Source organism: Embiotoca jacksoni, unplaced genomic scaffold, assembly GCF_022577435.1.
Source record: "Embiotoca jacksoni isolate LCO1_2020_lvr unplaced genomic scaffold, fEmbJac1.0.p SCAF_51, whole genome shotgun sequence".
NCBI classification, from domain to species: Eukaryota; Metazoa; Chordata; class Actinopteri; family Embiotocidae; genus Embiotoca; species Embiotoca jacksoni.
The window spans coordinates 2,464,096-2,487,639 of record NW_027185405.1 but is presented as its reverse complement, the minus strand read 5'-3'; the positions used below and the strand labels follow the sequence as shown (position 1 = coordinate 2,487,639).

The 23,544-nt window shown below is 43.1% G+C and overlaps 2 protein-coding genes across 2 annotated transcripts; one reads left to right on the top strand and one right to left on the bottom strand.

The window, feature by feature from the left end:
• Positions 1-273: 273 nt before the first annotated feature.
• LOC138212012 (low affinity immunoglobulin gamma Fc region receptor II-b-like) lies at positions 274-7,297 on the bottom strand. The gene is made up of 6 exons (XM_069172252.1): positions 7,109-7,297; positions 4,911-5,174; positions 3,521-3,763; positions 2,819-2,935; positions 1,816-1,887; positions 274-1,638 (listed from the first exon to the last, which is right to left on the bottom strand). The coding sequence occupies exons 1-6, from the start codon at positions 7,137-7,139 to the stop codon at positions 1,586-1,588; spliced, it is 780 nt and encodes a 259-aa protein (XP_069028353.1). The 5' UTR covers positions 7,140-7,297; the 3' UTR covers positions 274-1,585.
• Positions 7,298-12,464: 5,167 nt separating this feature from the next.
• On the top strand, positions 12,465-17,343 carry LOC138212013 (myelin-oligodendrocyte glycoprotein-like). Its single transcript, XM_069172253.1, has 5 exons — positions 12,465-12,572; positions 14,501-14,869; positions 14,962-15,051; positions 15,138-15,259; positions 15,367-17,343. The coding sequence occupies exons 1-5, from the start codon at positions 12,476-12,478 to the stop codon at positions 15,385-15,387; spliced, it is 699 nt and encodes a 232-aa protein (XP_069028354.1). The 5' UTR covers positions 12,465-12,475; the 3' UTR covers positions 15,388-17,343.
• The last annotated feature ends 6,201 nt before the right edge of the window (positions 17,344-23,544 follow it).

The following is a 23,544-nucleotide window of genomic DNA, read 5'->3' as shown; positions in this document are numbered from 1 at the left end:
TCATCCTGTCAGACTTGTTCTTTATTAATACTCAGGTGTGACGTTGATTGACAGCTGCTGTCCTGCATTCGAAACCTTCTTGAAGTAAAAACGTTTCGATCATCAGCCAAATGTGTCTAAAGTCTGAAAAGCTCCGTCGGTGTTTCTGAACTCATCTCCACGTATTTAACTGCTGTTGGTGTTTCGGGTTTAACTTTGTCGGCTTTAAGATACAGAAACGCATCATATCATTTTAAATATATTTATTTATGACACATTTGTTTTTCCTTCAGCTTTGAAGACTTCGTGAAAACATACCAACAAGAGACAAACAGTCCAAACTGAACCCGACTGAACACAAACATAGAAACATGACAACAAACCGCGAAACATTAGTTTCTGCTACTCACCATAATTTTATCAAGGATTATTTCCACGTAAATTAACAGCTTTTTATCCCGTTTATATTTTCCTTTTCTTCTGTCGACCCTTTAAAGAACATGTTAAAAAGACCAACAGTCTTTCCAGTGCAATTCTGAATGTTGGCCACTAGGTGTCGCCGTTTTAACTGTTACAAACGCTTCAGACTTGAGAACGCTGGCTATAATTTGAAAAATCCATCGATCCTGCCTTGGAGAAAATGCAATTGTGTCTCTATGGTATCTGCTCATTATACAGTTTTTGAAGAAGCCATGAACACAGCAGTGGCAGGCAGCACACTAACTATTTTTTATATTAACAAGCAGCATTAAACAAATCCAAAAAAAATTAATACACACTATAATGTAGTTTTAAGCAGATAAAGAAGTGAAAATAATCATCTTTCCTGAGACAACGGTTCCAATTATTGACCTGTTTACATCGTGACATCTTCTGATAAATAGCCATAAAATGTATTTTCTGTTCGTTATAAACTTGCTGTTGATCGTTTTCTGCAACAAGTCAGAAACACTCGATTCCTTCATTACAAACATTTTATTTTGGTTACAGAAACTGAAGCTTCTGCTGTTTGAGTCCGGGGAAAGTTTGTATAATTTACAGCTGCTGTGTTGAGTGTGTGACCTTTCAGTCTGGTTTCTGTCATGAACTGTACTTAGAGAGGAACTGTTGGGGAGGAAGCTGGTGAAACAGACACCATTCATTACATTTAAAAAGTGAAACTCAAAGTCTCCAAATATACCCTCTTTCATTCAAACAGTTCAAGTTTAGTTTTCTTGCAGATTATTTTGGCTGCTGAGAGAGATAAACCGTAATCTGCAAAGACACAAAACACCCAAAGAGACACAAAAAGAGATGCAGACAATTTCACATTATCGTTAAAACCTGATCAAAAAATAAATAAATCAGCGACTACAAAGCATCACAAAAGTAGACAAAGAAACAAAGAGACTCCAATGAAATGCAAAACAGCCATGAAACATTAAAAAAATGACAACAAGGATGTCAACGACTACAAAGACAGTTTTGTGCAAATATTTAAAGATGAACGACGACTCGTCAGGAGCCTCAATTAACAGTAATGTTTCCGTTTCCTGTAAAATCATGTTAAACGCTCATTTTAACAGAAAATATGATAAACTCTCACTTTCGTACGTGCTGTTTGCGGTCAGATGGCGTCCAGGCTGAGCGTTGAGTAAAAGGTCGGCGTGGCGTCCAAATCTGTGCAGACAGATGAAGACAGAAAGCGTCAGAGCTGTAGGGAGGATCTGAGCCGAGCAATACACACGACCTCATGTCAAGGCATCCTGGGGAGTGACTGAATACAGGGGCGGAGCTTAGAGTCAGGTGGACCGACAAGTGTGCAGGAAAAGTGGGTCAAGACACCGGCCAGCTCACCTCTGACCCGTCGAGGTTTCACTTCCTGTGTGAAGGTGACGTCAGTGTACGAGACGGCGGAGTTCATTTTACCTGCAACAGAAAAACTGGATTTAAAGATCTGAACCCAGACGATGGTCGATTCAGAGTTAGAGACACAGGAGCGTGCAGTTTGAAGTTAGTTTGAGGCGAGCTGTGTTTCTGCTGCAGCCTCGAGCTGCCACCTGGGAGGTTCTTTTATTGTCTGCAGACGCGAACCACGTCAGAGTTTATTTTTTGTTTCGGGTTGGACGTTTGTGACATACGATTCCTCCCCAGTGAATGAAACTTCATTTACAAATGAACAGAAGAGCTACGCTGTGCTCGAGGTGTGTTTGTTATGTCTGCAGTGAAGGTGGTGGGGATGTTTCCAGCTCCCACCTGCCCATTATCAGACATCACAATCCGGCCATTGTGAAGCGCCGAATGTTGCGTCACCAGCTTCACTCATTCATTAGAAAAGAAGATTCAAGAAGACCTGTTTTTGGGGGCGTGTCTGTTTGATTGACAGGCCTGTGGTGCAGTCAGGTTACAGCTATCGGTGGGCGGGACGTAGTATCGTCAGGTTTCCGATCAGATCGGTCAGATCCACCGCTGGCTCCTCCCCCAGCTTGTCCAAATATGGTCACTTCCTGCTCCAAACTGCTCCGAACTAGCAAAGATGGTGACGGACAAAATCTGAACTGGAGGATTCATAACGTTCACAAACCAACGGGTGACATCGCAGCTGGTTGCCTCTTGATTCTGACCGAACATCTGCAGCGTCAGCAGAAATGTAGATTCATCAGAGGAGTTTTTCCGTTGTCAGCGGTCCAGCTTCGGTGAGCCGGTACTTACTTCAGCCTCAGATTTCAGTTCTCGGCTGGTTTCGGACCCATCGTGGTCGAAAGCTTACGACCTGTGTCTGCAGGACTTCCGGCTGCTTTTAGAGCCCGACACTGAACCAGCAGGATGTCGGTTCTTATTGACGTGAGAACAGACTAACCTTTAATGCCCCTCCGGAGGCAGAGCAGCATCAGCAGCATCAGCAAGATGCAGACGCAGACGCCCACCACAGGAAGTAGAATGTGAGCGAAGGGTTGGTCGCATCGCTCAGGACGCCCTGCTTCGAAACAGAAACACCGCAGGTTGGCCTAAATGTACAACGAACCAAGAGAGGAACCGTGTCGATGTGACCTCCAACTTTCCACTTTCTAACCCTGTGCTCAGTTAAAAACATCTCTGGTCTCATCATCGGCACAATGTTCATTGTTGTTGACCGATCGGCGTCGAGGGAACCGAAGGTTCGTGAGCCGCGTGTCACTTCCATCTGATTTTATTTAACTTAAAAGGAACAAGGCAGGATTTTTATATATAAATTAACATCATTTGCAAGCTGATTAAACCAAACAAATCACACTAACCTTACGAATAAATACTGAGCATGCTCTGCGGCTAACTTCCTGTTCACCCCTAAACGCTAACTGTAATAAACTGTGTGGATGAATTTAGGATACAATCGGAAACAAGTAAAGAACACCAAATGTTGGTAAACTCTGATTGGTGCACAGAAACATGACATCACTTCTTCCAGCTGGGCCCCTCCCACTTTAAGATACATGTGAGACTATGAAACCTGTGCAGGTGGAACCACGCTGCTGACAGTAAGACATTTTTGGTTTTCAGGGCCTTGAAAGCAGCGACTCACCTCTGACGGTGAGCCTGCTGAGCGCTGATCCTCCATCTCCTGAGACGTTACACTTGTAGAGTCCTTCATCGGACTTGGAAACGCTCCCGATGGTGAAGTTTCCCGTCGAGCTGCTGCCAATGAGAACCTGGTCTTTGTAGAAGTCGGCGGTGAGGTTTGAGGTCGTCCCGGTTCTGCAGCGTAGAGTCACAGCTTCTCCCTCCGTCACGGGGAGGACGGGACTCTCCAGGATCACAGAACCAGCTGAGAGGCGAAAAGACACGACAACACATATTTAGTCGACTTTAGACTTTCTACACGTCACGCAAGAGTTTTCCTGCGTGCAAACGGTTGGGTTACACATTATTAGGAGACTTGGACGATAGACCACACTGCAACTCAACTTTTTGGAGCAAGCCCCTAGTGGTCCCCAGTGGTATTGCACTTTGGGTGCAGCCTTATCTTTTAACATGAATTTGGGTCTTCATACCAGACTTGCTAAAACAATTTTTTAAATCTTCAGTGTTGGACTGTTCACATGAAACGTGACAGATAGTTGTGTAAAGAATAGAATCAAAGCACCTGAAGCAGACATTTGAACCGTTGCACAGCTGAGCAGTTATGGCTGGATGTGGGTGTGAAAGTCCGACCGCTTGTAAAACAACAGGAAACCGTGTCAGGGTCAAGCCTTCTCTCAAAAGAAAGACACCTTCGGTTTAGCCTCCACAAACTACGCACTCAGAAAAAGGTTTGGACGAGATCACAGTTTGAGACTTCGACCCTGTTCGTGTACTTTTCTCTGACGAGTGTAAGACAAGCGTTGACATGCTGGTCCAGTGGACATTTTCCCATACAAGCAGGTACAGAGGTATTTTCTCAAAACCCAGATTATACTTGTTGCACTTTGTGGTTTATCAACATCTAAACGAACTGCTTTGACCACAAGAGGTCAGGCCTGAGGATAATATATTGGCTGTTTGAGGTATGTTTTGATCTTTTGCTACTTTGTTCAAACCAAGCGACAACCAGCAGTGACATCACCCCCCCCCCCCCCCCCCCCACCGATAGCTGTAACCTGACTGCACCACAGGCCTGTCAATCAAACAGACACGCCCCCAAAAACAGGTCTTCTTGAATCTTCTTTTCTAATGAATGAGGGATTATTTTCAGATGGACCTCCAGAAAACTAATAAGAAGGAGTGACTTTAGCTAACAACACCGAGATAACTGATGGACACATTTTATTCACTTTGGATTTGATGAGAGAAGTTGAATGGGAGTCTATGGAGCCGGAGGCTTTTTGGAGCCGACCTCTAGTGGCACTCGCTGGTATTGCAGCTGAAGACACTTCTGGATCAGAACCATTTTACAGACCTGAAGCTACGAACACAGGACTGTGGTTTAATCCCACCTGTCACAGTGATGCTGACGGTGTTGCTGCATCCTCCTGCTCCAGACTCACACCAGTAAACTCCAGTGTCTGAATAGTAAGATTCGCTGCAGAAGCAGTCAGATGAATTTCTTGGATTCCAGAAATGGGAACATTCTTCATTTACGTTCTCGGATGTGTTCCTCTTAACGATCCACTCGGTGGAGTCTTCCTGATGTTCACAGCTCAGAGTGATCGGCTCATACTGGAAGATCTGGGATCTGTCGGGGAAGACTGTCAGAGAAGCTGCAAGAAAGACAGAAGTAATGACAAACTGAGATTGTCACCAATCGGTAGGAAGTTGACACCAGGAAACCCTGGTTGATGTGTTAGTCAGCTGGTGGTTTCACCACAGATGATTGAAATCCCACGAGTCTGCGCTGCGCTGATTATTATTAACTATTAACATGCCCGAGCAGCCATCGAGACAAAAGAGCAGATCAGAGTCCAGAAGAGGTTTCTGCTGAAGCTTCATTTCTTTCCACTATAAAACCATCACACCAGAGGTACACCAGAGGTACACCAGAGGTACACCAGAGGTTCACCAGAGGTTCACCAGAGGTACACCAGAGGTTCACCAGAGGTACACCAGAGGTACACCAGAGGTACACCAGAGGTACACCAGAGGTACACCAGAGGTTCACCAGAGGTACACCAGAGGTACACCAGAGGTTCACCAGAGGTACACCAGAGGTACACCAGAGGTTCACCAGAGGTACACCAGAGGTACACCAGAGGTACACCAGAGGTACACCAGAGGTTCACCAGAGGTACACCAGAGGTACACCAGAGGTTCACCAGAGGTACACCAGAGGTTCACCAGAGGTACACCAGAGGTACACCAGAGGTTCACCAGAGGTACACCAGAGGTACACCAGAGGTACACCAGAGGTTCACCAGAGGTACACCAGAGGTTCACCAGAGGTTCACCAGAGGTACACCAGAGGTACACCAGAGGTACACCAGAGGTACACCAGAGGTTCACCAGAGGTACACCAGAGGTTCACCAGAGGTACACCAGAGGTTCACCAGAGGTTCACCAGAGGTACACCAGAGGTACACCAGAGGTACACCAGAGGTACACCAGAGGTTCACCAGAGGTTCACCAGAGGTACACCAGAGGTATACCAGAGGTTCACCAGAGGTACACCAGAGGTACACCAGAGGTTCACCAGAGGTACACCAGAGGTTCACCAGAGGTACACCAGAGGTACACCAGAGGTTCACCAGAGGTACACCAGAGGTTCACCAGAGGTTCACCAGAGGTACACCAGAGGTTCACCAGAGGTACACCAGAGGTACACCATCACCCACCAGGCTCCCTACACAAACACACTGAGATCCTTAGAGACACCTGCTCACTCTAATTAGCCCAGACATACCATCTACAGGTAAGTATATATATCAACAGTATATGTACAATAAATATTTACATGATTTCACCAACCCAAAGATATCCATAATAATTTACAAATATTTACAGTCCCTATAAATAGATTAAAATTATAAATACATGATTTCCCTAAATAAACAGAGCAACACATCTCTACTTCCCCCCTTCCCGTTTCCTGTGGTTGGTACACCCTGGGAAGAGGAAACAGGCAGAGGTGAGTCAGTGCAATATTTAAACCAACTTTTAATCTTCAGCTTGGCTATATATAAAGGCTGTTGTTATGTCACATAACTAATTAGATATTATCACAATCAGTCATCAACTGCACTTCTATCGTCTATTTGTTTGTTCAGGGGGAACAGAAGGAACCAACGTCTCCCAGCATTCACAGTCCAACGATAAGTACATTTAATAAAACGTGTTCTCTCTTTGGCATCTTTATCACACCACATCTCAAATACTGTCTGCAGCAGAGCTAACGGGGGTGCGTCTCGTTGCATAACTACTTGTAAAGATAAAGCTGCAGACTCTTGTCTTTGAACCGTTCTGGTCCTCATGACGACCTGCTGAGTGTACTTTCAATTAAATATCGTTTTACAGGATTTGGGAATCATTGCATTCAGGTTTTTATTTACATTTTACACCGTTTCCCAACATTATTCAGAACCGGGTTTGGAACACAAATGCCACAGAGAAGATTCAACAAAGTTAAACACTAGGAACTGCTCATGAATAAGAGCGCAGGTCACGTTTTAGTGTCCGACTCACAGAAATCACTGGTACTCACCAACGACAGCGCACAGTGTTGTTATCTCCATGCTGCTCTGACACACCGACTCTTCTGGCAGGTCGTGTTGGGTGGAGGTGGGGGTTGGTGCTCCATCACACCTCTTCTGTCGAAACAGAGGCCACAGCTTCCTGCTGCGACGAAGTGCTCCAGGTCCGAATGTCTGACGAGTTTGTTTGTGCAGGAAGTGTTTTGTTTTTTTGTTTTTTTTTGACGGCTCAATTGTGAGCCGTTTGTGAACGTGGCCTCGGCCTCATTTTGTGTTCCTGCTGGACTGAATTCAGTTTTTGAGAAAACGGAACACAAACTTTTGTACTGATTGGTTGAAATATTCAATCTACAGTTGTTGTTATTCACCAGTCCAGTTAAAAGATTGTAAATATTACTTCAAGTCTCCATCGTCATCACCATTTGGTTCTGTTGAACTTTATAGTTTGTTTCATGTAAAATTAGCGTTCAGTCTTGTGATTCCACCTCGAACGCCTTCTATTCACTTAAGTTTCCTTCCTAAGACACATTTTCCTCCTCAGACGCACAAACTTTACGCCCGGTTTGATTCTCTGTTGGTAAAGTTCAGTTCACAAGAGATCAATAACATTCACACCTCTTATGAGCCGAGTGTGAAGTATCGCAGTATAACCGCACAAAATATGTTCAATCGGTTCGTTTAAGTGTTTTACTGCCTTTCGTTGACATCTGAGGTGAACATCATCTTCCAGATGTACAAGCAGGAAGTAAACTGTTCTGGTCATGTGACCTTTGACATAGTCCCATGTTCATGGATCAATTTGAATAAAGATCATAAGTTGATTTTTTTTTTTGTTGTTGTTGTTTTTTTTGCCCGAAACCAACATTTTTAGAGCTTCCAGAAAAACAATTATTATTATTGTTGTTCTTTTTACTAATAACATTAATTTCTATCATTATCATTGCTGTTGTTATTTTTGCCGTTATTGTTTTTAATTCATTTTTTACTAATGCTATTATTATTATTGTTATTTGTACTTTTACTGTTATTGTTCCATTTTAGACCGTTTTCCTCTTTTCCAAACTTCTTCGTGATGACTTGTTGCTTTTCTCTGTTTTACATCAATTCCTGAGGAGTTTATGACTAACAGTCAGCTGATCAATCACAAGCAGTGATTTATACCAACGGCTCTGAGGGGCTTGAGGGACTTTTGGGGTTGCGTCTCTGTTGCAGATGGTGACCTCAGCTTTCTTCCTGGCTTTGAGTGAAGCAGTCATCAGAGGAATCAGAAACAACCCAGCGCTCTGTTGTAGCCACCCGTTTCCATCATTTCACATTTTTGAAGAAATCATGTTTTGTTTTTTTATCGAGTTTACCTTCAATACTACATTACCCACGATCCTCGGTGTCTGTTGCCATGGTGAAGCACGAAGTATAGCGACGCAGCCCAGAGCTCGTTTTGAGATGTGAATATATCTGCAGAAACACTCGGCGGAACATCCAACCAAACAAATAAAAGTCCTCTTCACTTCAGTTTTTTTATAAGGATGAAAACTTTCCACAACATCCCCTTTAACACTTTGACAAGTTATGTGTTTGATGGAAAGAAAAGATTTGTCTCTTCCTCTTGTTTGCATTGTGGCTCCGGAAAGTTTCTTTTGTTTTCCGTCTAACATAATTGGTCCTTCGAGCCGGATCCCAACATCTCTCTCCGGAAGTAGCCTGAAACCGTGCACGGGGGAGTCTGGGACTCCTGAGGAAAGACCTCCACCCTGTTTCTTTATTGAAACAGTTTGGACATTGGTGAGGCCAGGACTAACTGGAGAGAGGAGGGGTGACGGGATCCTAGAACAAGGCTGATTCACCATCAAACATCGGACACCCGGGTAAGACAACTTCTTTTGTTGTTGTTTTGATCTAAAGAGTAGACTAGGTAAACTAAAGAGTCTGAGTAGACTAGATAAACTAAAGAGTCTGAATAGACTAGGTAAACTAAAGAGTCTGAGTAGACGAGGTAAACTAAAGAGTCTGAGTAGACTAGATAAACTAAAGAGTGAATGGACTAGGTAAACTAAAGAGTCTGAGTAGACTAGGTAAACTAAAGAGTCTGAATAGACTAGGTAAACTAAAGAGTGAATGGACTAGGTAAACTAAAGAGTCTGAATAGACTAGGTAAACTAAAGAGTGAATGGACTAGGTAAACTAAAGAGTCTGAATAGACTAGGTAAACTAAAGAGTGAATGGACCAGGTAAACTAAAGAGTCTGAGTAGACTAGGTAAACTAAAGAGTCTGAATAGACTAGGTAAACTAAAGAGTGAATGGACCAGGTAAACTAAAGAGTCTGAGTAGACTAGGTAAACTAAAGAGTCTGAATAGACTAGGTAAACTAAAGAGTGAATGGACTAGGTAAACTAAAGAGTCTGAATAGACTAGGTAAACTAAAGAGTGTGAGTAGATTAGGTAAACTAAAGAGTCTGAATAGACTAGGTAAACTAAAGAGTGAATGGACCAGGTAAACTAAAGAGTCTGAGTAGACTAGGTAAACTAAAGAGTCTGAATAGACTAGGTAAACTAAAGAGTGAATGGACTAGGTAAACTAAAGAGTCTGAATAGACTAGGTAAACTAAAGAGTGTGAGTAGATTAGGTAAACTAAAGAGTCTGAGTAGACGAGGTAAATTAAAGAGTCTGAGTAGACTAGGTAAACTAAAGAGTCTGAATAGACTAGGTAAACTAAAGAGTGAATGGACCAGGTAAACTAAAGAGTCTGAATAGACTAGGTAAACTAAAGAGTCTGAGTAGACTAGGTAAACTAAAGAGTCTGAATAGACTAGATAAACTAAAGAGTCTGAGTAGACTAGGTAAACTAAAAGTCGCGTGCACAAAAATAGGTCAGGGACCTACAGGTAACTATAAGAAAATTAAAATAAATAATTAGATACTGTGAGTGTCCTACAGTGTAAAAGCGGGCCGAAGCCTAACGGTACACTGTATAAAGACCAGTTGCTCAGGTGAACTCCATACTAACTGGTTGGCTCACAGATAGAAAAAATGGGATTATGCTGTAATAAGATCAAAGAGATACCTCTGGAGGGAGACGTAAAACGCATGCACTCAAAAGGTGCAGATTACATCAAATATTTTAAAAAATGGGAAAAGGAACACAGATTGAAGGGAAAACTAACAGCGACAGCATGTAGAGAGTTGACAGAGAAAATAGAAAGCAAGTGTGAGGGAAATAAAAAAAAGGTTTAAGAGAAGCAAGGGCATGCTGACAGACAGAGAGCAGCAGAAAAGGGATGGAAAGAAGAAGGAAAAAGAGAATGCAGAAAATAAAAATGAGAGGGGAAGAGAAGAGAATAAAGCTCCTAGTGCACCAATACTATATCCAATAAATGAAATACATTTCTCCCAGAAATATAATGAAGATGATGATTATGTGGTACAAAAACAAACCAACATGGGACCCGATCCTCCTCCGTACCCTAACATGGGAGACGTCCCGGTAACAGCTGATCCGCCCGCTCCACCTATTCCGCCTCCGGCTGCTCAGCCAGCTTCTGTCTCCGAACCCACGACACCGTCACCAAACTCCACCCCTCTACTCCAACCCCAGACAGCAGCCAAGAACTGTTCAGACGATTTGCCGTTTGGTTAAGAACCACATCCCCTGGAAAAACCAGACCAGGTAGAGACGATCAGAATCTGTTCAATAATACCGTAAGAGATGCAGAAACACATCACGCACAGATGCACCCCCTGATAGAATGATCTAATCCCAGCAGGAGAAGAGGGACAGGAAGCCACAGTACTAGTTTATCGTCCGTGGACATTAGCGGACGTTAGGAGAGCTGGAGACGGCATTCCTCATCCAAAAGGAAATTCAGCAGAATTCGAAAATCAGCTAAAATGATTGTGTCAGAGCGACCAGCTGAATGGATTTGAAATAGAAAGATGCATCAGACAGATAACAGGAGTAGATTGGTTCCAATACCGGCGATTGGAACCCGCTGGTAGATGGAAACCCCGCCCCTTCTGGTAGTCACCAAATACTCACCAAGTTCAGCTGGAAGCATTACTCCTTAGAATAAGAAATCTGACAGCAGATAGAGCAGATTTTTCCCACGTGGCAGAATGTACTCGGGGAGACGACGAGACAGTATTTGGCAAGATTGAAGATAGTGTTTGACAGACACAGTGGCACCCCACCAGGAAATCCATATAATGGCAGAGGGCCCTATGGACAGCAGTTAAAGAACACCCTTTGAACAGATTGTGGGCTCATATCAGCTCGTTTGTAAACGGAGGAAGCGGAGGAGGAGCCGGCTGGCGGGTTCAACATGACTAACCACAACCACACCGGGATCAGGTCATGCAGAAACACACATTCACATGATTCACAGACACAACACACACAACAGAGAATGACTCGGTATCGAGGGAAAAACCACAAGGCAGATGAGGAAGCAAACAAATCAGCAGCACACACACTTCTAAATACACAAAACGCACAAGAGATTGATCCTAAACAACATGATGTCATCACAGAGCAGACCAGAGGAAGACTTCTATTATTTACATTCATCAGTTTATGTACAGATGTGCAATAAAAACAATGTTATACACAATAATTAAATTCCTGGTAAATATCTTTAAGAAATAACATGTCTGCTTTCAGTAATTATGAAATATCTACAGAGTAATTTATTGTAAAAAATCAACATATATTCTACATATTCCTATCAGGTCACTGACAAATAAATTGAAGATGTTTAAAAGTTGTTTTCAGTCACTATGAAATAGAAGTGATAGATTATTTATGTACTTTAAAAGGAAATACTGAGATATAACATTTACATTTGTTTTTAGTGTTAAATTTGTCTATTAATCCATCAAAAGATCTTTTTTTTTTTTTTACCAACATTTGTTTGTATTCTGCTGCTTTATTTTGTCATTATTAAAACATCTTTTGATGAAATAAATAATTTAAAGACATCACTTCAGGCTCTGGGATCTTCTGATGAGTATTTTTCTGATTCTTTCTCTACTTGATAAAATCATAATAATAATGATAATACAAAAGATCATCTGTAGTTTCTTCCCTATTAATGACAGCAAATTATAAATTTGTTTTTGTGTATGCCACAGGAGCACCTGATCAGATTAAAAACATTCATTCAACAGTCAGCTGTTCATAAGGAAAGACAACTCATGTTGTCATGAGTCAGCCCCGAACTTTCCAGAATGTTTTAGACATGAAGGAGTTTTCAATCTCAGTCATGATTTAATCTGAATACCCGATATAAAAGACACGTGTTGTTCTGTGATTGAAAAGAGGGATTTGTGGGGATTGTGGGCTCATTCTGTTCAGACAGCCGGTGGTTCCGTTCGTGTTCTAACATGCTCATGTTCACCTCTGACCGGAACAACGTGTTCTCCTCTTTCCCTCTCTGGACCTTCACGCTCTGCTTTGCTCTCGTCGGGACTCCCGTTAAAGGTAAGAGCGGATAATACGGACACGCTGGCGGATAACGTCATAATATGTTTACAAGTTAATGTGGTAGCTGTTAGCCGACGTTTTATTTACATTTATGGTCAAATAACCACGCCGAATTCACTGTTAGGATTTCTGCTTTGCTCTGTAATATCTAAAGTGATGACGGCGAACAGAAAATTCACATTAAATCTGAATAAAAACTTAAAACGTGATGATTCTGAGGCTAGTTCGGCAAGGACTTTTCTTTTGTAAAAGTTTCATATTAAAGGACACCAGAGATTTTCGTATAATAGTCTAAGTCACGCTTTCTCTAAAAATGGGAGTATCATATCTGTTCAGATTTGAACGGACTATTTTTTACCAAATACAACTCGCTGTCTATCAACAGATGAACATTTAGTGTATGTGGACACTTTAAACTGCAGTAAAGTGAAATCTTCTTTTAGTTTTAGACTGAGTCATTGGATTCAGATCAGAGGGTTTCAGGCTGAATCAGAAGGGATATTTAAATCTATAATGCTTTTGGTTTTACTGACTAGTCTGTTTCAGGTGTTCTCCACATTTACCTGATGACACATAAAGCATGAAATAAAATGCTCTTGATCTGGTCACAGATCTGCTCCAGTTACAAGTGGTGCTTTGTTCAATGGTGAAGAAGAAACAAAAAGGCGCCAACTTCATGTTTTTTTTCAGGTTGTTTTGGCCTACTTCCAAAACCGTTAAAGTTTATAACCCTCAGGAAGGCGGGAACATAAGAAACCCTGAATGTAATTTGCTCATGTCACTGGTGAAGTCTTAATGACTCTACAAACATCCCAATCTTAAATGTTGCTTCAAACGGTGCCGAGACAAATCGATCAACAGAAAATATTCCTCTAATTTAAGAACTGGTTAAATATTTTAGTCTTTGTTTTAAACACGAATGTAAAACATGCCCCGAAGTTTCCAGATCTTCACTTTGTTTGTTTCTTGTTGTCTGATGATAATCAGTCTGTGATAATCTATCAAGGAATTAATATTTTATTTTCATTATAATAAATATAATTGACAATTTACACTTTTCTTTTCTCAAAAATGAGTACAAATTTCATGAAAGTGAGGTCTATTGACCATAAATGTAAAAAAAAAAAAAAGTTTAAAATCAGTGTCAATAAATTGGAATCAAGTTGGATATTGAGGTTTGAAAAAAAGAAATGGACGAAGCACCTTTTGTGACGAACGCAGCTCTCGTATTGTGTCCACGAAGACAGCACGAGGGTTCATTTAAAAATATAAAACTTCACCAAAATGACAAAAACATAATTAAACAAAGTGACAGTGTCAATTTCTTTTGTCAGAAATGATCCAAAACAATAATAAATATCACCGTAATAAACTGATTACTTAACAAATTGATTGAAAAATAATGAACTCATCATACTTGTCGAATGTTTGTCTATCTGTTGCACAACATGTTCTTATTGTCTCAGGAAAGAGGACCTATTTATCTGTGCACAGCATGGTCTCAGACATGACGTCTCCTGTCTGGATCCTGTGACCTACGACCTCACTCAGTACTATCTGTGCACAGCACGGTCTAATTTATGACGTCCATATGTTACGACGTCCATTATCTTGTGACCTACAACTGAACTCAGATGTAAAGGGAACGGGGATGGATGTCAACTGTTTGTCACACTGTATAAAAGCTGAACTACGGAGGAGAGACGCTGAGAAATGCTGGACATCTTTCTTTGAGTGGACATGTATTTGCTCCTTCTTGCAAGAATAAATGTCCGATATGTTTGATTTTGAATCCAGCCTCTGAGTCATGTTTCTAACACAAATAAAACAAAAGCTGAATTGGGCGGATCTGAACCAAGATTTCTGTGAAGCTGAAGATCAGATTTCTGAACATGATTCATCAAACTCTCCGTCTTTTTCCACAGGTGAGTCTCGGGTCATTTGTCAGACCGAGTTGGTCGTCGTTGCCCCGGGCGATGACGTCATCCTGCCGTGCTACGTGGAGCCGGCGGAGGACGCCCGGCGCCTGACGGTGGAGTGGTCCAAACCGGACCTGAAGCCGGACCGGCTCGGCCGGGTGGAGTACGTCCACCTCAACCGGAACGGCAGAGTAGACCGCCACATGAAACTGGCGGCGTACGTCGGGAGGACGGAGATACTCGCCGCCGAACTGGCGCGCGGAAACGTGTCGCTCAAAATCAGGAACGTGACGGCGTCCGATGACGGCAGGTACCGGTGTTACCTGCCGAAGTTCAGGAACCCGGCAGACGCTCCGGTCGTCCGGCTTTCTGTCGGTGAGTAGTTTTCTTCAGATGTTCATTGACCTCAAATGAAGATGCTGAATTCATGGAGAACTCTTTCCGACGGATGGATTCATGTTTTCTAGAGTCAAACTCCTTCAAACGTTGGACAACAGAGTCGTGGCTGGTGACCAGAGAGCTTCCTGCTCCGGATCCAGCAGGGGGCGCTGTGAGCGGTGAGCGAGCGCTGAAACTCGGAGGGTTCGTCGGCGTCGTGTGTTTGCTCTGTTTTCGGTGACTTTATTTGACTCTTCCTCTCCAGCTGGTCGGATCAGGCTGTTCGTCGTGATCCCGCTGCTGCTCCTCTTCATCACCATCATCATCATCATCATCCTGGCCGCCATCTTTACATATTTCTGCAAACAGAAGCCGGAGACACAAGCTGTAAGTCTGACATGAACTGAACACGTCGCTTCTTCTACTGTTTACACTCTTTTTGTCTTTTCTTTTATTTCCGGCTTAAATGATTAAACATCTTTTAACTGTTCCAGGCTCCTTTCAGCAGGTCGTGACCTTCAGCTGGTTGTGACCTTCAGCAGGTCGTGACCTTCAGCAGGTCGTGACCTTCAGCTGGTCGTGACCTTCATCGGGCCGTGACCTTCATCGGGCCGTGACCTTTCAGCGGGCTGTGACCTTCAGCGGGCCGTGACCTTCATCGGGCCGTCACCTTCATCGGGTCGTGACCTTCAGATGAGTCGTGACCTTCATCTGGTCGTGACCTTCATCGGGCCGTGACCTTCATCGGGTCGTGACCTTCAGCTGGTCGTGACCTTCATCGGGTCGTGACCTTCATCGGGTCGTGACCTTCAGCAGGCTGTGACCTTCAGTGGGTCGTGACCTTCAGCGGGTCGTGACCTTCATCGGGCCGCGACCTTTCAGCAGGCCGTCACCTTCATCGGGCCGTGACCTTCAGCGGGTTGTGACCTTTCAGCGGGCAGCGACCTTCATCGGGCCGCGACCTTCTTCGGGCCGTGACCTTTCAGTGGGTCGTGACCTTCAGATGCGTCGTGACCTTTCATCGGGCCGCGACCTTCATCGGGTCGTGACCTTTCAGTGGGTCGTGACCTTTCAGTGGGTCGTGACCTTCAGCGGGCGGTTCGAGGCCAAAATACGGTGGATTTCTTCTATTGGGTCGGGACAGAGTTCCTGCCGTAAGCGGAGGAGTGGAAGTATCTCTGGATTCGGAGGGTTTGGGTTCGAACCACTCGATCTACGTTCTGACCGTCACCGACGCTCATGAGCTTCGGGTCGGGACCTAAAGGACGAGGAGGTCGGGCTCAGCCTCGGAGCTCCGAGTGGATCCGGGCGATAAACCACCAATACAATAGTTTTTAGTGTTTTCCAGGTTGAGTGTGAGAGACGAAGAGTCAGACTTTCAAATGAATTATGACTAAGTTGAGATGTCGGGTTAATCGATGAGCTTGATTGGAAGATTTCTGCCACTCAGCAGGTTTTCCAGAACGTGTTCCTTTAACTGGTCTAGAGCTCCTTCATTTGTGTTCGACAGGCTTCGACTGCGTTTTACTTTCTACTTACGACTTTTGTTTTCGTCACTAATAAAGTGACCTCTGAGCCTTTTTATTTTGAGTGACATGTTTGAGTCCCGGGAGGTTTGCTGGTCGTCGAACCCTTTGAACTCTTATCGGCAGCTGCTTCAAGATGGAAGATGTTTGATTTAAGCTTTTTACGATGTTTACAAGACGAAGCTTCGTTCTGCTCTAAATGTTAAAACCAGGTTTTCGTTGTGCAGCTAAAGTACAAAAGTGACGCTTAATATTTTGACAGAAATGTTTTCTATGAACTGATTTACATGAATATTTACAGTCTTTACGTTGAGGCTCATTTTGGGGATCACTACTTTGAAACTGAGAATTATTTCATGTTTATATTAATTTGTATAAGTTTATAAAAAGCTGCTTCAGTTCAATGCAGAGCTCCAGTTTACTTGAGCAATGAAGAATATTCATGTTTGTGTTTTTGTAACTAAATTTCTGTCAGAGTTCAGCAGCGCGACTAACGTGAAAACATTTCTGCAGTTTTTAAACTGATATAAATCCTCTGAGGTTTTGGTTGAGTGTTAAAACTGTCAATCAGAGGACGTTGGCGTCTACAGATTCATGACTTCTGTTTGTATAACGACGCCTTTGTGGTCACTCGTTCCTTTTTACCGCCTTAATCTGAGCTGGTTTCAGTTGAACCGTTTGAGGAGTCACATCCACAGTTCGAGTCGTGTTTATCTGCACGTGATTCAGAGCTGAATTCTTAAAACCGTTCAGTTGAATCCGTCCACTCCTTTAAGCACATCACGACACCAATTCTGTTTTTATACTTTTACCGTCTTTGTTATAAAAATAACTGTCCATGTTGGGTTTTGTTTTTGTTTTTTTATATTTCGCTGGATCGTTGTTTAGTTTTAAGCGTTACACGACTTTCTGATTTCAGTTCAATAAAACTCAAAGTTGATTATTTATTGTTGTGATTTCTCTTTTATTAAAGTCTGTGTTTGTTAATTCTGCTGAGAACAAGCAACCAAATAAAGTACATTTAAAAGGACTCTTCCCACATCTGGCGCAGCTCGTTTCCTTTCAGCTCGGTTCTCACGAACCTTCGACATTTTTACAATAAAGGAAGAAATTCTCGGCGTTATGAAGTGTCCCATCGCAGCCGTTTGTCTCTCGGCTCGTCTCGGTCGGATGGAAAGTGCAAGAAAAAGGACGTAAAAAAGAAGAAAAAAATGCAATAAATTAAAACAAAAGCTCAATTAAAAGCTGAATAAAAAGACACGTTAAGTTTCCTTTTAAAAAGTGGAGAATCTTAAAAGCAGGTCTGAGAGGTCACGTATTGTCTGCGTTCTTCTGTATTTGTACTCAGTCTGATTATAATTCTTTATTGCTTTTATTATTTCTGCTTAAATTCAGTATTATTAAAGTCCTAAATGCTCAGCAGTGACGGTCAGAGTTGTAATATTGAAATGAGCCACGTGGGGGCGACAAAGATACACAATCCACTCGAGTGATTGTCTATAAATTGACTATAAATTTATGTAGTCATGATGGATATTTTATAGAAGAATAAAATGAAGCACTGCTGGATCTCAGTCCAGATGTTTCTCTTTTTTTCAGCAGTAAATATTCACATTTAAACACAGTTTTTACACATTGTTGTCATTCTGACTTTAATCTACATTGAACTGGTTTTATTCTGTTTATCTTGGTTTCATTTGAAATATAATGTTTGTTTGTTGCATGACTTGTTACAGACATAAAGTTTCCACATTCAAAGATGTTATTTTCAATCTGTCCAGTAAAAATATTAAACTTTTATTTTTATATATTCAATAATCAGATATCGAAAAAATGCCCTGAAACAGATGCTCTCCTATCATCCATCTCCCAGTTTTATATTAATGAATTTATCATTGTTAAAAACAGAGGAATAAATACAGGGTATGTAAAGATGTGCACCAACGTATCCACTAAAAATGTATACTGCATCTTGGTGTAATTATTCCGTTTTATTTAAATTTGTTATTAATTATTCCTCCAGTGTTCATTTACTACATTCTCAAACCATTAACCCTAAAATAATTTTTTTTTTAGGCAGATCTGAATTCAAAAATATAAATCTTGAACAAAATGACAAAAACATAATTAAACAAAGCGACAGTGTGAATTTCTTTTGTCAGTAATGATCCAAACCCATTTAAATCGTTGCGGTGAAACCGGAGGACTCTCACTGTGTTCAGACAGCCGGTGGTTCCGTTCGTGTTCTAACATGCTCATGTTCACCTCTGACCGGAACAACGTGTTCTCCTCTTTCCCTCTCTGGACCTTCACGCTCTGCTTTGCTCTCGTCGGGACTCCCGTTAAAGGTTCGAGCTCCTATTCCGCCTCCGGCTTCTGTCTCCGAACCCACGACACCGTCACCAAACTCCACCCCTCTACTCCAACCCCAGACAGCAGCCAAGAACTGTTCAGACGATTTGCCGTTTGGTTAAGAACCACATCCCCTGGAAAAACCAGACCAGGTAGAGACGATCAGAATCTGTTCAATAATACCGTAAGAGATGCAGAAACACATCACGCACAGATGCACCCCCTGATAGAATGATCTAATCCCAGCAGGAGAAGAGGGACAGGAAGCCACAGTACTAGTTTATCGTCCGTGGACATTAGCGGACGTTAGGAGAGCTGGAGACGGCATTCCTCATCCAAAAGGAAATTCAGCAGAATTCGAAAATCAGCTAAAATGATTGTGTCAGAGCGACCAGCTGAATGGATTTGAAATAGAAAGATGCATCAGACAGATAACAGGAGTAGATTGGTTCCAATACCGGCGATTGGAACCCGCTGGTAGATGGAAACCCCGCCCCTTCTGGTAGTCACCAAATACTCACCAAGTTCAGCTGGAAGCATTACTCCTTAGAATAAGAAATCTGACAGCAGATAGAGCAGATTTTTCCCACGTGGCAGAATGTACTCGGGGAGACGACGAGACAGTATTTGGCAAGATTGAAGATAGTGTTTGACAGACACAGTGGCACCCCACCAGGAAATCCATATAATGACAGAGGGCCCTATGGACAGCAGTTAAAGAACACCCTTTGAACAGATTGTGGGCTCATATCAGCTCGTTTGTAAAGAAACATCAGAAACATCAGGTGGGCTGGCAGACAGACGAACTAACAGACGGTGAGGAACACGCAGTACATGCAGAAAAAGTTCTAAAAGATAAACAGAAGAAATCACCTAAAACAAGAACAGCGGACACATATGTACATGATGACGAAGACAGAATACTCTGAAGTATATTATCGAGGGGATGATGATGAAGGAGATCTCAGAAGGAGGACGCGAGGTGGATGGAGAGGAGCTGGCGGCCGTGGGGAGGACCACGAGAGACAAGTAGAGACACCTGCTATAACTGAAGGGAGGAATGGACACTGGGAAAGAGACTGCAGGTGGTGGAGAGACGGGAGGGACGGAGGAAGAGGAGGAGGAGGAGGAGGAGTAGGAGGAACAGGAGGAGGGGGAGGAGGTGGAGGAGGAGGAAGAACAGGAGGAGGAGGAGGAGACGGGTGGTGGTCAAAACAAATCAGCAGCACACACACTTCTAAATACACAAAACGCACAAGAGATTGATCCTAAACAACATGATGTCATCACAGAGCAGACCAGAGGAAGACTTCTATTATTTACATTCATCAGTTTATGTACAGATGTGCAATAAAAACAATGTTATACACAATAATTAAATTCCTGGTAAATATCTTTAAGAAATAACATGTCTGCTTTCAGTAATTATGAAATATCTACAGAGTAATTTATTGTAAAACATCAACATATATTCTACATATATTGTAAGATATGTCCATGTAAGATGGCGCCGTGCTCGAGGCAGCCTGTTACAGCAGCTCCCCGAGTGTGTTTGGTTTCAAGTATTTTTCTTTCTCCTCTTCAGAGTTGTTGTTTTCTTCTCTTCACGTGTGTTAAGTTAACGGTCAGACAATGGACCGTAACTTTTCCTCTTTTCTGGTTGGGGTCATTGTTATTGTTTCCTCTCGTGATCAGCTGATCGCGCTGAGTAGACCTCTACTGCTGCTGCCCGGAGCGAGGCCTGAGATCGAAGACGTCGGGGTTGTAGAGCTGGAGCTCAACTGAAGGTGAAGAGGAGGAGATAGAAACCATCGGTACCGGAGATCTTAACGGGGAACGTGAGGTCGTTGGTCAACAAGACGGACGAGCTCGGCGCTGGTAAAGACCCAGAGAGAGTACCGGGAGTGCAGCATCATGTGTTTCACCGAGACATGGCTGCACTCACATCTCCCGGACCACAGCGCGGCCGTACCCGGCTTCAGGACTGTTCGGGGGGACGGAGACGTTGTTCGGAGCGGTAAGAAGAAAGGTGGAGGGATTGAAGTCTATGTGAATGAGAGGTGGTGTAATCCTGACCACGTGTGTGAAGGAACGTTTCTGTAGCCCGGACATTGAACTGCTAGCCGTGGGGATGCACCCTTATTATTTACCAAGGGAGTTCACGTCCACCATTGTTATCACTGTGTACGTTCCTCCATCAGCTGACGTAGAGGCAGCAGTGGACACCATCCACTCCACTGTGTCTAAACTGCAGACTCAGCATCCCGGTGCATTTTTGTTAGTTACTGGAGACTTTAACCAGTCTGGATAAAGTACTGCCAACTTTGCACCAGTATGTGAACTGTCCCACCCGGAACAATAAAACTCTGGACTTACTGTATGCTAATGCCATGGATACATACAGTACTACTGCCCCCCCCCCCCCCCCCCCCCCCCCTTGGTAGATCAGACCACAACCTGGTCCTGCTGACTCCCAAGTATGTCCCCCTGGTGCAGAGGCAGCCTGTGACCACCAGGACTGTGAGGAGGTGGACACAGGAGGCTAAAGACGCCCTGCAGGACTGCTTTGAGTCCACGGACTGGGACGTGCTGTGTGGACCACATGGGGAGGACATCAACAGCAGGACGGACTGTATCACAGAATACATTAAATTCTGTGAACACACCACCGTACCATCCCGGACTGGACACTGCTTCCCCAACAACAAGCCGTGGATCACCAGTGACCTGAAAGAAGACCAATCTAAAGTTCAACGTAATGACAGATATAAAAGAAGACTTTAAATATTTAGCTTTTCCCGAACACTGGAAACAAAGGGATGGCCATCAAATTACACAACTCTGCAGTAAGCTATTAGAAAAGCGTTAAAGCCAAAGTGTTACAGGACACCATTACGAGTGCTCACTTATTTCAGTGTTTCTGTCGAGTTATTTACATCAAATAAATGACTTTTCTTCACTTTTGTTGTTCCGTATATAAAGAAACCCGATCGCCAGCAGCATCAGGCACAATATGAAAATGAAGAGAGCGATCCAGCGCAGCCTGGAGACGGGAGAGGAGCGAGGCTGCGACGCACACTGTTCTTCATGTGATGGAAAGACAAAAGGAAAACTTGTTTCAACAAGTGGGATGATAAGTAGGGTGACTGGGATAGTTTATAATCTGCATCGATCCTGGACTAAACATAATATCTGTGTTCACCTTTCCCAGCCAGCCAGCTTGCGGGTGATGTTTCACGAGCAGCAGCACACTTGTAAAGGCCTTCGTCAGACTTGGAAACATTGTTAAGGGTCATTACTCCTTCAGAAACGCTCTCCAAGAGGGCGCCATCTTTGTAGAAATCAACAACCAGGCCGGGGAACTCGTTCTTCATCCTGCAACGCAGAGTCACACTGCTTCCCTTCGACACAGGAAGAGCAGGACTCTCCAGAATCACAGAACCAGCTGGAGGACGTGAAGTAAAGATAAAAAAGACAGATCAGTGAGGAAAAGAGGATCAGCTGCTCACATGAATATAATATTTGGTGGCAACAAACACAGTGTGAAACATCAGTAATTGAGATAAATCAAATCAATCTGAAATATAACAGTAATGTATAACAGTGAATCATCTGCAAAGTGAACAATATTAATCAAATGGTCCTGATGGTGCTAAAGTCAAAGCAAGCAAAACATGTGCATCATATAATTCACAGAGGAACCTTGAGATAAATATTTGTTTAATGATTTGAATGAACTGTAACAGGAAGTAAACAGTGACATGATGATGAACACGTTTCTGGAGCAAACATATAAAACCTGACGACTGAGGTCAGATAATTGAAGAATTTGATTTCAAAGTAAATGTAACAGTTAAACGTGACGTTGGTCCAACAAACTGCAACTACTCAGCTGAAAAGTGGATGTAAAAATATATATCTGATAAAAACCCGATGATAACGTGAATTTACAGGACGATCTTGACCTCAAAGAAGAAAGGAGGATCAGGAACACGTGTTGAAGGTGGAGCAGATATAACAAACATACCGGTGACTGTGATGGAGACAGAAGTGCTTTTGTCCGTCTCCGTCTCACACCGGTATTCTCCACTGTCGGTTTCATAAGCCTCTTTAAGGGTGCAGGTCATCGTTGACGTCTCACACGTCGAACTTACTTCCTCAACATTCTCATTATTCCTGATTATTCTCAGCTGAGTCGAGCCGTCGAGACCCTCACAGCGAAAAGAGATGGAGTCGTACTCAAAGAACTGCAGGCTTTCTGTGACGATACGGAAACACGAGTCTGAAAGAACAAAAGAACGGAGATGAAGTCCGCTTCAAAAAAAAGAAAAAGTAAATCAGTCAGCTTTGATGTTTTTGTCAGGACAGAATTATACACGTCACATTTGATTTGATTTCTTCTATATGTGTAAAGAACTGAACATGTCGAGGAATATTTTACTCCAAAGAGATTCAGAAACACTGAAAAACTAAACCTTCAAAAACACTGGTTCAGATGGACCTTTAATCCAGGTTGAGTGTTGTTCTACTCACCGTCATTCAGAGCGTAACCGTCCTGAATGTGTGCAGCCGACAGAAGCATCACCAACAGAACTGGATGGAAACAAAACAACAGGAACAGATCAGACGAAGACCGATTCAGAGAAAAGATGATCTTAAAAGTTGAAAGAAAGAAAAGTAGCATCTGACCCGGTGTGCAGCGGAGAGCTGGGACCTCCATGACGTCCTCCTGACTGTCTGAGCATCCGACTGAGACACAGCTGACGTCTGATGGACATGACCACTTCCTGTTCC

Coding starts and splice junctions, on each gene's coding strand:
- LOC138212012 (XM_069172252.1), bottom strand. CDS start 7,139: ATGGAGATAACAACACTGTGCGCTGTCGTTG. Junction 2,936..3,520: donor CAGCAGGCTCACCGTCAGAG/GTGAGTCGCTGC, acceptor GTTTCGAAGCAG/GGCGTCCTGAGCGATGCGAC. Junction 1,639..1,815: donor GAAACCTCGACGGGTCAGAG/GTGAGCTGGCCG, acceptor CTGTCTGCACAG/ATTTGGACGCCACGCCGACC.
- LOC138212013 (XM_069172253.1), top strand. CDS start 12,476: ATGCTCATGTTCACCTCTGACCGGAACAACGTGTTCTCCTCTTTCCCT. Junction 14,870..14,961: donor GGTCGTCCGGCTTTCTGTCG/GTGAGTAGTTTT, acceptor CATGTTTTCTAG/AGTCAAACTCCTTCAAACGT. Junction 15,052..15,137: donor AGCAGGGGGCGCTGTGAGCG/GTGAGCGAGCGC, acceptor CTTCCTCTCCAG/CTGGTCGGATCAGGCTGTTC.